General features: G+C 45.1%; 1 protein-coding gene across 1 annotated transcript; it reads right to left on the reverse strand.

Annotated features, from left to right (window-relative positions):
* On the reverse strand, window positions 5,630–7,615 carry LOC109829398. The gene is made up of 9 exons (XM_020396521.1): window positions 7,420–7,615; window positions 7,100–7,324; window positions 6,883–7,026; window positions 6,725–6,784; window positions 6,476–6,655; window positions 6,338–6,409; window positions 6,191–6,262; window positions 5,972–6,109; window positions 5,630–5,911 (listed from the first exon to the last, which is right to left on the reverse strand). The coding sequence occupies exons 1-9, from the start codon at window positions 7,613–7,615 to the stop codon at window positions 5,652–5,654; spliced, it is 1,347 nt and encodes a 448-aa protein (XP_020252110.1). The 3' UTR covers window positions 5,630–5,651.

A 14,877-nucleotide genomic window follows, 5' to 3' on the forward strand; every position in this document is an offset into this window, starting at 1 on the left:
TATCGTCATAAAAGAGGTCTTGGCTATGTCTCCTCATCCGACGACGAATGTTGCTAGCAAGTCATTGATCAAATTGCTAACAAAGCTAGAACCGGGTACTCTTCTGATTCTTCAGCTTGGGATTCCGACACTAGTATCGGTGAGATGTTCAAAAAATTGATGTCGAACATGGTTGTCGATCCTGCCACAATAGAGGAAGATGAGCAGATGCCGACTTGGGAAGACCCTTGGGTTCATCACCTAAACATGTAGTACGGTGATAGGTTCGAACAAAGAGAACCTCCTACCGAAGATCAAGTAGTTCAAGTGAATATGGGTAGCGAAGATAACCCAAAGCCTATATTTATTAGCGACAGCCTCCCGCCGAATGAGAAAGAGGAATTAATCTCTCTTATCAGGGAGTACATCGATGTGTTCGCTTGGAATTACGAAGACATGCCAGGACTCGATCCCAACGTGGCAGTACATCGTCTTAACATTAAGCTGGATGTCAAGCCTGTCAAACAACAACAAAGGCGGTTTCATCCGCAAATGATGGAAGCAATCGAGGTTGAAGTTAAGAAGCTTATTGAATCGGGCTTCGTTAGAGAAGAGCAGCATCCGGAGTGGCTTGCCAATATCGTCCTGGTCCTTAAGAAGAACGGGAAGGTCAGGGTGTGTATCGACTTTAGAGACCTCAACGCTGCCTGTCCAAAAGATGATTTTCCCCTTTCTATCACAGATGTCATAATTGACAATACGTGCGGGTTCGAGAGGATGTCTTTCATGGATGGTTTCTCTGGTTATAACCAAATAAAGATGCATCCAGATGATGAAAAGCATACCGCGTTTAGAATACCCCTCGGTGTTTTCTGCTACACGGTCATACCCTTCGGCTTAAAAAATGCAGGTGCCACATATCAGCGAGCCATGTCGAAGATTTTTCAAGAGCATCTCCGAAAAACTGTCGAATGTTATGTGGATGATTTGGTCGTGAAAAGTCGCGATAAGAAGGATCACATCAAAGACTTGAAGACGATGTTCGATCTGATGCGGACCCACCAATTGAAAATGAATCCTACCAAGTCTTTCCTCGGAATGTCCAGTGGTAAATTCCTGGGATTTGTCATCACTACCAAAGGTATTCACATCGACTCTGATAAGGTAAAGGCAATTAATGAATTGCAGCCTCCGAGAAACCTCAAGGAGCTCAGAGGATTGCAAGGGCGGTTAGCGTATATCCGTCGGTTCATCTCGAACCTCTCAGGAAAATGCCAACCATTCTCCAAGCTCACAAAGAAGGGCGTATCATTCGTGTGGGACGACGCTTGTCAAAAGGCATTCGAGAGTATTAAAGAATATCTTTCAAAACCTCCTGTGCTCGTCGCACCGAAATCAGGCAAACCGTTCTTGATTTATGTCAAGGCGACGAGCCACTCATTAAGTGCATTACTTGCACAAGATGATGATAACGGTCACGAACAGGCGGTATATTATTTAAGCCGGACCATGGTAGGCGCTGAATCTCGATATCCTATGATTGAGAGAGAATGACTCGCCTTGGTATTCGCTATTCAGAAGATGTGGCATTATCTGGTTGGACAGACCATTTATGTTATCTCTAAGGTTAACCCAGTCCGAGTGTTCATGACTCAGCCAGCATTCATGAATTGGCGATTAGCAAAGTGGGTCTTACTCTTGTCCCAATACGACTTACATTTTAAACAACAGAAGTCGGTAAAAGGACAAGCCATCTATAATCTCCTGGCAGCTAATCCAACTACGGATACCGCCGAGATATATGACGACCTACCTGATGAGACCCACAAAGTCAACGCAACTTCACACCAGCAAGTATGGCGTTTGTACTTCGACGGCGCTTCACGAGCAACTAATGTAGCGAGTGCTCCTGGAAGTCCTAAGATTTCTTCCGGAGTTGGAGTTGTCTTAGTTTCCCCAGGAAAAACACGTTATGCCTCGAGCTTATTCGTTGACCGAACCGTGCTCAAATAACGTAGCCGAATATAACGCATTACTCATAGGACTCAGTTTCGCCAAAGAACTGGGGGTTGAGTACCTCGAAGCCTTCGGCGATTCTCAACTGATAGTTAAACAAGTTCAGGGAGAGTACGAAGTCCGAAGTCAGGATTTAATACCATACCATAAGATGGCAGTGGAGATGGCAGAATCATTTGAAGGATTCTTTATCGAACATATTCCACGGTTACAAAATACCTACGCAGATGCATTAGCAGCATTGGCCGTATCCCTGGCGCAACCTTCTGAAACGGAATAGTTTGTTACAGTGAGGACTCACCAGCTCCTCGTGCCGATCTATGATGAAGAGGACGAGGAAGAAGATATTAAGGAAACACACTCAACTCAAGTTGAGTTTGAACCCCGAGATTGGCGTTTCCCCATCATTGATTACGTCTTGCATGGAATCCTACCAGAAGACATGAAGGAAAGAGAGTCAATCCGACGAAGAGCACCAAGATTCTACTATAATACGGAGAATCGAACGCTATACCGCAGGGGGTACGATGGGTTGCTAGCACGTTGCTTATCAACTAAAGAAGCCGAAGAAGTCCTTAGAGAGGCACATGAAGGAGAGTGTGGCGCGCACCAACCTGGCCCCAAGCTTTATGACCGCATCAGAAGAATGGGATATTTTTGGCCTTTAATGATGAGTGATGCAATCGCGTATGCCCGAAAATGTCATGCGTCTCAAGTACATGCAAATTATATGCATCAACCCACGGAGAACCTGCATCCTTCGGTTACGTCTTGGCCGTTTGAGACCTGGGGAATGGATATTGTTAGTCCTATAAATCCCCCGTCAGTCAAAGGTGACCGGTTTATCTTGGCAATTACCGACTACTTCTCCAAATGGGCTGAAGCGGTTCCGCTCAGAAAAGTTAAAACGAGTAACGTCATTGCATTCATCAAGCACCATATCATCTACCGGCATGGTGTCCCAAGACGAATCATACATGACAACGGTCCTCAATTCGTTAGCAATGCATTCATCAGGTTTTGTGAAAAGTTCAAAATTCAAGACATCTCGTCGACAGCTTACAATCCCACAGCGAATGGATTGGCCGAAGCCTTCAACAAGACTATCATAAAGCTGTTATCAAAACTTGTGAAAACTAATAAACGATACTGGGATGACAAGCTTGGCGTGGCTCTATGGGCCTATTGGACCACGGTGCGCACACCGACGGGAGCAACCCCGTATTCACTGGTATACGGATGTGAAGCCGTTCTTCCATTGGAGATTCAAATCCCGTCACTTCGAATTGCCCTCGCGACTCAAATGACGACTGAAGAGCAACATCAGAAGCGCCTTGAAGAACTTGAAAGGCTAGATGAGAAGCGGTTAGAAGCTCAACAGCATATCAAATTCTACCAAGCCAGAATCTCTCGAGCTTTCGACAAAAAAGTTCGACAACGAAGCTTCAAAGAAGGGGATTTGGTTCTAGCTGAAAGGCGGCCTATGATCCTTAACTCCAAGAAGAAGGGCAAATTTGAACCCAAATGGGAGGGACCATTCGTAGTAGAGACAGTCTATTCAAGTGGCGCATATCGCTTAGTCACCAAGGACGGTGACCGGCTTATGATGCCGCGCATATCGCCTAGTCACCAAGGACGACGACCGGCTTATGATGCCGATAAATGGCAAGTTCCTAAAAAAATACTATCCTTAGTATCTTCAGGATAACCAATGTATCGGGAAGTTTCCAGAAGAACATCATATTTGGTATTCTTAGGGATAACCCAATCATTGTAGAAGTGATGAATAAGAAATCCACGTTCGAACTCTGAATGTCGGAATGTTTCTTCTTGTTATTGTCAGATTCTCTAACTCTCATGAGTTATTTTTGTGAGACGAGATTCAATCCGTTGATAGGTTAATCTTTCCTCACCAAACCATCCGCTGATCAGATCAATGGACGGTGGATCCACCAACATTTCTATCCGTCAGTCATTGGCGTTTCTCAGACTCAACATGTTAGGTCCTAATCACCTAGCGTTAAAGTCTTCCTTTGAGTGATAATACGAGTTGGCATTTTCTTTGCTACCTGTATTCCACTCTCTTTCAGGTCAAACCTATAAAAGTTAGGGCCAAAGCCAAATTCCTCTCTCGATTCCTGCCATGAACGAGAGGTCCACTTTCAATTCGAACAGTCAAACCTATAAAAGTTAGGATTGTTCCCGATCTCACTTAGTCAAACCTACAAATAGTTAAGACTAAGATCGAGTCGTTCCTTTTCGATAAACGAAAGCCTGCCTTTGTTCCTTTTTCACCAAACCTATAAAAGTTAGGGTCGAAATTGGGCTTTCTCCTCAATGAATGAGAGATTCTTCTGATTCAAATGACCAATCCTATAAAAGTTAGGGTCGTTTGAACCTTTCCGATTCTCGGAGTGGAGATCCCACTCTTAGTTTCATCCTTTCGGATTCTGGGGGTGGAGATCCCACCTTGAGTTTCCTTTCCGACTGTAGATAGAATATAAAATTCTTCCTCTTCAGTACCGAGAGATAGAATATAAAATTCTTCCTCTCCCATTTCCTAGTCTGTCTTTGCTCTTAAAAAAGACACAATTCTCAACTTCCAATCCGGACACTTGGTGCACGGGGAATTTTATCTCGACTCCTAAATAGAGATAAGCCCCGCATGCTAGCCCGATTCAAACGGTAATCGGTAAAGGCACATCAAACCCGTTGAAGGCTGGGGGTTTGCCAAAAATCCCAAAGTCTATGTCTAACACGCATTGCCGGTTTAGTCTTTCGCCGATTTAAAAAGACACCAGGGTCTAAGCCTGGGGAATTTTATCCCGAAGCCTAAGAAGGGATAAGTCGTCATCTAATACGCGGCGCGGGGTACCTTTTCCCTATAAGAAATGGTTAAGTCTATGTATCCAAAAGCATAGCATCAAGTTTAAGAAAAGCGATTTTCTTAGCGCAACGTTACATGTGAGACGGGTTTTAATAATTCACATGCTAGCCCGATTCAAACGGTAATCGGTAAAGGCATATCAAACCCGTTGAGGGCTGGGGGTTTGCCAAAAATCCAAATATTATCATCGCTAAGGTCAAAATAAATAAAGAAATATCATAACTGAATCAAATGCGGAGTCTCTATTAATAGATAAAGTCAAAGCATACAATAAAAAGCTCATTAGCCCGAAGGCAGCTGACGGCTAAGAACATGAGACTCTAAACTAGAAAGCCTATCTATATAACTCTGCTCAAGTTCTGCCTGCAGGCCAGCTCGGATGGATTCTTCAGAACTGCTCAAGATCTTCACGGCTTCTTTTTCAGCTTCATCAATCTCTCCTGTATAGATCCAGCTTCTCGAGGGCCTGTCCACGAGAATGCTCTACTCCAGCCAGGTCTTCTGTAATAATAGTAACAGACTCCTCGGCGTGCCTCAAGGCCTCCTTCAACCTAGCCACTTCCTCGCGGCCGGAATCCAAAGAGCGGAGTAACTCGGCTCTATCTGTATCATTCCTCGCCACGGTAGCCATCAGCTGCGCAACTGAATGCTCATGTGACTGAATCTCACTGCCGACGGAAGATCTCAGGTCGCGCCACTGTGCCAGCCTATGCTCCATCTGAGAGGACACGAAGGAAGAAGCTCCATTAGTCCTCAATTCCTTTAACTCTCAGATCTCTGACTCCAGAGCAGTAAAATCGGCAATGAAGGAATCAACCAACTCCGAATATCCTTCTTCTCTAAACATCATCATGTGACAAGAAAAGGAACGCCTGAACTGATCAAAACAATATCCTCGATGAAGCAGTTTCTCGATCATGCCGTTAAAAAAGGCGGTAAAAAAGCCGAGGTCTATACGGAAAATGTCTCTGTCTGGATCGGTATCGGCCAAGAGGGCGCGAACATGCTCATATAGAGATGATCGAGATCCTACAAACAACAGTATGGAAAGTTAAGATAAGAAAACTTAAGAGCAGATTCCGAGCATACCAACGCCAGCGGAGGCCCCCTCGGATTGAGGTCTGACAGACTCTGAGATAACGGCAGGAGTAGTCATGGAGGGTATATCAACACCTGTAGGCAGATCAGTCTCAGAAACTATAGTGCCATCAGGCACAACGGCTGGTCCTATAGTTACACTTCCTTATTAGTCAAAATGGAAATTTAGACAAAATAAGGAGGATCAAGATGATAAGATCATCTACATACCTGCAAATCCATCATCCTCAGGTACACGGGGAATGCCAGGAGTCATAAGGGTATCAGTCCCAGTGGCTGATCCTATGATTACACCCATCTATTAGTCAAAATCAGACAAATGAAAAGGAGCACGATGTCTCTAGATCGTATGCATACCTGCAAGTCCGTCACTCCGAGGTAAACTAGATAGGCCGGGGATCATTACTGAATCGGTCTCAATGACTGGTACTGTAATATTAATACTTCGTTAGTTGGACAAAAGATCAGGCAAAAGGAAGGGAATCAGATATATACCTGTGGATGAATCACTCTCAAAGGGTGGTCCCACGGTTTCTCTAGTGGCCTGTTCAGCCAGCATGTCAACTAATAATCCAATGTCAGGTCCCGAGAAACTTGGTGCAGGGACACGCCCTTGTTCTTCGAAACTTACATCATGAAAGGCCCCGTCCCCAACTGGCTTCTCTATTACAACATCTGCAGGATAATTTAAGTGTTGGGTATATGTATAAGAAAATAGAGAAAGAAAGAAAAACTCAGACATACCTGCAGAAGGAACAGAAAATTCTTTCTCCCCAATATCCATGCTTGGGTTCTTTAAGTTACCTGAAAGAGAGCGAAGCACAAAAAAAAAGTAATGAATCTTGGATTCCCTAACTCTTCTAAACGCTACTCGAGGAAGGTATCACCGGAATTAGATATACCTGAACGTAGCTCAGTATCAAGGTTCATATCGACATCCATGGAATCGTTATGAATGGCGTCACACATCTGCTGCATGAAGCTATCCATATTATCAGAACCAGGGAATACAGGATCCGGTGGAAGTTCGCCGTCTTCATAGTATCCTGGAACATAAAACCTGGTTACAAATCCCAGAAGGTAAATCATCTTAAAGCAATAAGGACAACAAAGTATTACCTTCCTCTCCGTCGGCGATGTCTCCTAAATCCACTCTGTAGGGGTACCGACCAACGTGTGGTTTATGAGCGGTCTTCTTCTTTTTCGGAGTACCAGCCCTCATAGAACCAACGGGTCGTTCGTGCATAGACTTGCCATGCGTCTCAACCTGTGTAGGAGCTTTGCCGCTAGGCCCGGATCCTGCATAATGAGAAGCGAGCGACTCATGCTCATCGACTGTCCTACCTGGGGGATAAGAGTCATTTCGTTAGGATAAGTGAACAAGACCTTTCGTTGATACCAATTGAAATTGAGGAAGAAGGCAAAAGAGCATGACAAACCTGCATTAAGTTCTTCTTCGTCAGTATCTATATCCACATATTCCTCCTCAGAAGTCTCGTCCTCATCATCAATAGGAAGGAGCTCTTCATCATCCTCCATCCTGTCTCTGCTCGAGAGGGAAGGTTTGGCAGGCTTCTTAGGTTTGGCAGGCTTCTTCCCCTGTTTCCTAGCAAGCTCAGCCTTACGAGCAGCCATCATAGTAACTTGAACCAAGTGCTCAGACTGCAACTCTGAAAGACTCCTCACACCTATGGACTCATTGGCAGAAAGAAACCACTTGCAGCTGAGGAAAGTAATCAACGGCTTGCGTCTGGATGAAGGAAGAGCAAACTGGGCCCCAGTACAGCCCACCATGGTCCATAGCCATGCTCGAACACCGTCAATAAGCCCTCCTTCAATCTTTAAACCACGGCTCAGGTTCCCAACATATAGTTGGTCGTAGCCAAACTGACGAGCAAAACGGCTGGGGAGGTAAGGCTCTATATGGCAGCGATTCTTCACCCGAAAAACGAGATACCCGACGCGGATGTTCACCAACCAGCGGAAACAACCAACGTCGAGAGCAGTCCGATTAGTTCTGGGCTTCTCCTCATCAATCAGCACATCACCATAGCGGCCCGAAAAGCGAGGAAAACACTTGAAGAACTCCCAGCTCTTACGAACTCGAAGCTCTCGTTGTACATCACTGAATGTTTTCCCGAGCCATCTGCTCCTCTCCAACAGCTGTACGAAAGGAACAGGGGCATCAACAATGCTGGGCGCGGACATCAAGTCAGGACGGTGAAGAACGAGCCACGCCATCAGATACGCATAAGGAAGCTCGACCTTCACACAAATAAGCTCGGCCGACGGTTCAGAACCCACCTGCTCAAAACCGTTGACCAGATACCTAAGCCCACAATGAATGTCAGCAACCATTGCTGGGAGCAGGGAAAGCTCCCTCCCATAAGCTAGCTGGACTGCAGGGAAGAGCACCTCGAGAGGTAAGGCGTCTGACTGCTGATACGGAACGACGCACTTCTTCAACCAGAGGGCGAGATAGCCTGCTAGCAGAGTCCGGGGCTCAATGGACTTCTGTGCACGGCGAAGGAACGAACGAAACTTGGTTCCTGCAGGAAAAGCTCCCTCAGCACTGGCAATGGTGTAAGAACGAGCCTCAGCCTTCTCCATCAACTCATTAACGGCGGTAGGTGTCAGAACATCTAACTCACGAATGAGCTCGCTGGAATCACCCTCCAAATTCTGGAACAAATAGACAGCAAACTGCTTCAAGGTCAAGCTATTCTGCTTTTTCTCTTGCCTGAGAAGAATACCTTGATCAGAGAAGTATGATAAATGGAGGTGTAGGTCCCAAAGAGGTATCTAGCATATCGGAGTATCCTTCTTCAACACTCCAATTGCTGGTTTTCGAGGAGTACTCCTGGTAATGGACAGTCCCCCATGAAAGGGCCAGAAACCTGATACATCTCATGCAAGGCAACGCCGCAACTCTCCGCCGTGGTCAGGATGTGTTACTGTCGCAATTATGTCTCGCTCCAACAATGCCTGAAGAAATGGCGACAGCTGACTGGGAGCCCATACATTGGTTGGCTCGTATAGGTAGAGTTACAATCCACTGCTCTTCAAATCCTCTCCGCGCCCCTAAGGACGTAATGCTGGTATGCGTGTCCATCATGCCTTGGGTTGTGAGAAAGCCGCAACAGATAGCATCTAAAATCTTGGTGAGGTAAATCTCCTCCCAAGATGAGGACCAGACGTTCTTCAGCGGTAGGTAACGGCTTGCTGATACCTGCCTAGGGGGTGCGGTATTTAAGACCCATAATCCCTGGTCGAAGACCGCGAATGTAATGATACCCCATAGAACAGAGTCTTAATGTTGGATGTATATCAATCCTGAAGTCGATCAGCATCACTCGGTAAGACGCCAAGGGCATCTGTCTCTTAAGACGGCCTGTCCCTCCAATTGAGTGAAAGAACACTGACGAGGAATGGAGGGAATATACAGGAGAGGGCGTCCTTCATCAAGATATCAGCCAATGCTCCTCGGTAAGAATTCAACTTAGCAGGATCCTCATATGATCTCCAAACAGAAAACTGGGCTTCTTTAAAGCCTGAGTAGAAAGGAATCCGTAGTAAAAGACAGCATTCCGTAATTAGCTGGCGTAAGCAATGACGCCGCTCCATCCGTTCAAACGACAGATTCATCGGAAACGATCTCTGTCAAACTGAGGGAGTAGACCATAGCCTGCCTAATGGAAGCCGAAGAGAAAGACTTACCGCTACCCAACCAGGTAGTGCATGAGGAGGGAGACTGGCCGTGGGAAGCTCGACTGCAACAAAAACAAAGGATGAGTCAATCCATCTCATAAAAAAGCGAATAAGATCATTTCACGGGGTAATTGGAGAGACGATTTTGATGTACCTTACACGGAAGACGGAAGCACATCAACGTAGCATAACGTGGGTAACATACAGCCGACGCTACAAGGTGTAAAGACGACACATAGATCGCCAATATACGAGAAGTTGAATTGGCTAAGCAAAACAAGCGTTAAACCTCACCCTCGCGCGAAGGAGGGTGTCGGCCCTTTCCCGATGACGCCCGTGAAGGGGCCGAAACGAGGGTGTAACAGAACGGCTACCAATATCCTGAAACGCTCAATCGCCACGAAGGAAGATGTCGGGTGCTTCTTAATGACCCGAAGGATCAATCAGGGATATCAGAAATAAAGATTCTCACCCACCGAAAAAGGATGCCGCTGGAGGGGAGGAATTGCTGTGGGAACTTCTTCCTCGCTAGGCTGTAATCGGGAGCGACTCTAAGAGGTCGAGGTCGACGTGTGAGACAATCGAAAACCTGCAATGAAAAGCAGCAAGTCAGGTACAATCTAAAATATGAAATACACTACGAAATTTAAAGGGAATTAAGAAACTTGAACAAAAAAAAGATTAAAAAAGCTAAGTCCTATGAATAAATAGATTTTATGTTGAAGTCTAATTAAACCTAACAAATTTCGTGCATACAAAACAATGGTTGTACATTTTTGCAGGTAAATCTTGGTGAAATACCCAAAATGCCCCTCGTGTTCAAGGCTAAATTCGGTCAAGGACACGCTCTAAGGGTCTGGTCATCATATTTGATCATCTAATCACCCCAATTTTGTTTAATTTTACAAATAAACCGGCTTTTTTGTAAAATTTTAGCGCGATTTTGCAATAAACCCCTCAACAACTTTTGGTCTCTTGCTAAAGCACCCTCAAATTTTCGACCAAATGGACATCAGTAATCCAAATCCTAATTTCAGTCCTTTATTACATGAACAACCACCTAATCTCCGACCATTTTGCAATAAGCCCCAAAAAGATTTCGCCCATATTTGCACATAACGCCTCAGATAATTTGTGGTCTTTTTGCATGAAGCAGCCCCTCAAAGTTGTGGCCAAGTGGTCTAAAGCGCAGAGCCCAAAATTTCAGTCGCATTTTGCAGTAAAGGCCCTACAAATTTTAGCCCTCTTTTGCACAAAAGCGCCCCCATTTCGCCTATTGGCAATGTTTTGGCATAAAACTCCGGCAAATACTTGTGATACACAATCCATCGCATCATGAGAGTAAAAAGTTTAAATGATTTTTCCCTTTGGGGTAAAATGTAAATTCCATGTTATCCCCATTACAATGCATAAAGTGGCAACCTTTTTCAAAGAAAAAGAGAGAGAGGCTTTGAGAGGAAGCCTTACCCCAAAACAGAAGCTTCTTTTGACTTGAGAGTGAGGAGGAACCTAGTTGAGAGGGAACAAATTTCGGGCTAAGGGAGGGGATGCAAAAATCCGATTTTTTTTTTTTTTTGGTTTTTAAAGGGAAGAAGTTTCAAAGGGTTTTAGAGATTCTTCTGAAAAAAATGGTGGAGGGATAGAAGGAGGAAGAAGAGTTTGAGAGGAAAAGGGAATCTCTTTGAAACATATGGAAAGAGGGGAAAACAAAGGGATAACAAAATTAAAAACAAGAAGGAAGCTAAGAAGAAATACCAAAAAGGAAAAGGAAACAAAAAAAAAGAGGCATAGAGGGGGAGGGTGTCCTCGCCTTGAACGGTAGACACCTAGGGTGCTCGGCCAAGGTTGAGACACCCCCGGGTGCTCGGTCTCATTTAGAGCCCGACCCGATCCCATTTCAAGTCCGAATTGCCTAATTTTTCGTCGGTCGTTGGATATTTCGACGAAATCTACACTAAATCAACACCGAACCGATCCGAAACCACCCTAAGGTCAAACGCCGGTCAATCGCGTTGCGCAAAAAGTAACATTCGACGTTCGAATAACCCTAGGGTCAAGCCGATGCACGCGTAACCTAGTCAACACGCCTGTCAAGCGTTACGACAAAAAGTCACATTCGAACGTTCGAAACCCTAGGGTCAACGCCGGTCAACGCGTTGCGAAGCAAAGTCCCATTCGACGTTCCGAGAACCGCTAGGGTCAACGCCGGTCAACGCTAAATCCTAGGTCAAGCCGGTCACGCGTTGGCGACCAAAAAGTCAAATTCGACGTTCGAACCCTTAAAAAAGGGTCCAACCCGGTCAACAGCGTAACGCCGCCTAGGGTCCAACGCCGGTCAACTCGTTGCGACCAAAAAAATCAACATTCGACATTCGAAAACCCTTAGGTAACGCCGGTCAAACGCGTAATCCCTAGTCAAACGCCATCCAACGCGTTGCGTACAAAAAAAGTCACGTTCGATATCGAAACTAGGATGCAACGGCCGGTCAACGCGTAACCTAGGTTAACGCCAGTCAACGCGTTGCGACCAAAATCAACAATACGGTGATCTAAAAACCCTAAGTGCATCAATATGAAAGAGATTAGTCAATTCAAAGTCAATGACACGAGCCAAACTCAATTCACTGGTTAGTAGACTCGGAACTCCGACGACGCCAGGCGATAAACCAGCGCCGGAAGAACTTCGCTTTCGTCAAAGCATTGAATAGACGAAATCGAAGGAGCCAAGAGTTGAAAGCTAACTATAGCCTTTACGCCGACTGAGAAGGTGGAACGCAATCACATCCAGTATTCCAGCCTCTTCTCTATAAAAGAAACGAGGTCTGGAACGCTTTGGAGGGGGTATCTGTAGGGCATCGAAAATTGCCTATAGATCTCCAACGAACAGTTCAGTGTTAAGGAACGACGATGAACGTCACTATCCGGTTTAAGCAGGAGTTCGATTGATGTCGATGAACGCTGAAGTAAATCAGAACTACGTGAACTTAACGAAGGTAACGGGCTAATCGAGAGTCCGACGATGTTTTACAAAAGGAACAAACGCCTACTTCGTGTCTCATTCATTTTCACAGATGAATCCAACATCGAGCTGATAGAACTCCTTGTCGCTTTTCCAACGTAACTTCGAATCTACTCAGATCCGAGTCCAGACGAAGGAATTATAGCAAAAGCAGATGAAAAACACCAAAAGGAGGTGTCTCGGACCCAACAAGACACCTAGGTGTCTCGGCCGAGACACCCTAGGGGTGTCTCGATCAATGGGAGACACCCTAGGGTGTCTCCAATCAAGTAGACGACACTCCTGGGGTTGTCTCCAAGGAAGATTTGGGGCTTTAAGCGTTTTTAACACGCTCCGTTAATCCTCTCAAAGCCTATAAAATACAACCTTAGGCCTCATTTTTTTAGGGCTGGAATTTTGGAGAATTGGCGAAGCCCTTGCCGGAGTGAAGAGTGATTGCGAGCACTTCAACACAAAGAGAGTTTCTTCCGTCAGCAGCTACATCACCCGTCATCCGATCCTATAGTCTTTCCTGTGTGTAATTCTAAAGCAGACCAATTATCTCGTTTTATCGGATAGCGTTCAAGTTTCTAGATGCTCCTCAGCGGATCGACGAATTCTGGACCAGATCTGATTGCCAGGTAGTCATGGATATCGACATCCCCGTCACAAGCTAAGACCCAACGCAGTAAGAGACGACGAAACGGATTCTTAATGTTTATTTTCAAGAAAGTTATAATCTTTTTATTCTTTGTTGTTTGAATATCATTTGTAAGCGTTAGTTTAATGGAAATCAATGAATGAAGGCACTTTCGAAGAAAACACATAAGTGTTTCCTATGCAAGGGTTTTTGCCTGAGCTACCGAAACCAAGTGACTGTTGAAAGACAATCATCTTTGTGGACGACGGACAATGCGTAGATGTGGAAGCAAATTGACACTTTTAGGTGTTGTTAGAACTGGTTCTTCATTTGGATTTAAAAGATACTTTTGTGTACGCATCTTTATTAGACGGAATTTAATTTCTGTTTCTGTATTGGACAATCTGGTTATTATTGTTGATATTGGAACAGCAATTCAGTTTTATCTTTTAATTCAAATGTTTGGGAACCGGTTACTTGATACTTATGACAAACCTATATTTGGCTTGATACTACTGCTTCTTATAATGAATCCTTGCATGTGGATCACGTGGTACTAACGTAAATAAATAAGAAAAATTCGGCGACATTATGCATAAGCGGGCTTGGGTCATATCTCAAAAGTAGAGTTGAGCGTCTTGTGTCTGATGGTATTTTGGATTCCCTTGATTTTTCAGACTTCGACGTATGTGTTGAATGTATCAAGGGAAAACAGATCAAAGTTAAGAGATTAGGTGCCAAACAGATCTCGGATGTCTTAGAATTGATCATACGGATATTTGTGGGTCATTCCTATGGAATCTAGAAGGTCAATAATATTTTAATCATTCATAGACCGATTACTCACAGTTATGGTAACTATATTATTCATAAAAATCTGAGTCGAACATCTAACTCACGAATGAGCTCGCTGGAATCACCCTCCAAGTTCTGGAACAAGTAGACAGCAAACTGCTTCAAGCTGATCTGCCTTTTCCTCTTTGCCTGAGAAGAAATCTTGATCAGAGAGGTATGATAATGGCAGGTGAGGTCCCAAAGAGTATCGTACATATCGGGAGTATCCTTCTTCAACCACTCCAATTGCTGGTTCGAGGGAAAGTACTCCTGGTATGGACAGTCCCCCATCGAAAGGCCAGAAACCTGATACATCTCATGCAAGGCCAACCCCAACTCTCCGCCGCTGGTCAGGAATGTGTTACTGTCGGGCATGTATGTCTCCAACAATGCCAAGAAATGGCGACAGCTGACTGGGAGCCCATACATGGTGGCTCGTATAGGTGAGTACAATCCACTGCTCTTCAAATCCTTCTCCCAGCGCCCCAAGACGTAACTGGTCATGCGTGTCCATCATGCCTTGGGTTGTGAGAAAGCCCAACCATAGCATCTAAAGTCTGGTGGAGGTAATCTCCTCCCAAGATGAGCCAGACGGTTCTTCACGGTAGGAGCGGCTGCTGATACCTCGCCTGGGGGTGCAGTATTAAGACCCATAATCCCTGGTCGAAGACCGCGGATGTAATGATACCCAATAGAACCAGGAGTCTTATGTTGGGA

This window comes from Asparagus officinalis, chromosome 2 (genome assembly GCF_001876935.1).
Source record: "Asparagus officinalis chromosome 2, Aspof.V1, whole genome shotgun sequence".
Classification (NCBI taxonomy): Eukaryota; Viridiplantae; Streptophyta; class Magnoliopsida; order Asparagales; family Asparagaceae; genus Asparagus; species Asparagus officinalis.

Bases quoted from the DNA above. Each gene is read 5' to 3' on its own strand.
- LOC109829398 (XM_020396521.1), bottom strand. From the start codon at position 7,615: ATGGCTGCTCGTAAGGCTGAGCTTGCTAGGAAACAGGGGAAGAAGCCT. The intron at 7,325-7,419 runs GTTTGTCATGCT...CTTATCCCCCAG, and splicing joins CGAAGAAGAACTTAATGCAG to GTAGGACAGTCGATGAGCAT. The intron at 7,027-7,099 runs GTAATACTTTGT...TTTATGTTCCAG, and splicing joins CATCGCCGACGGAGAGGAAG to GATACTATGAAGACGGCGAA.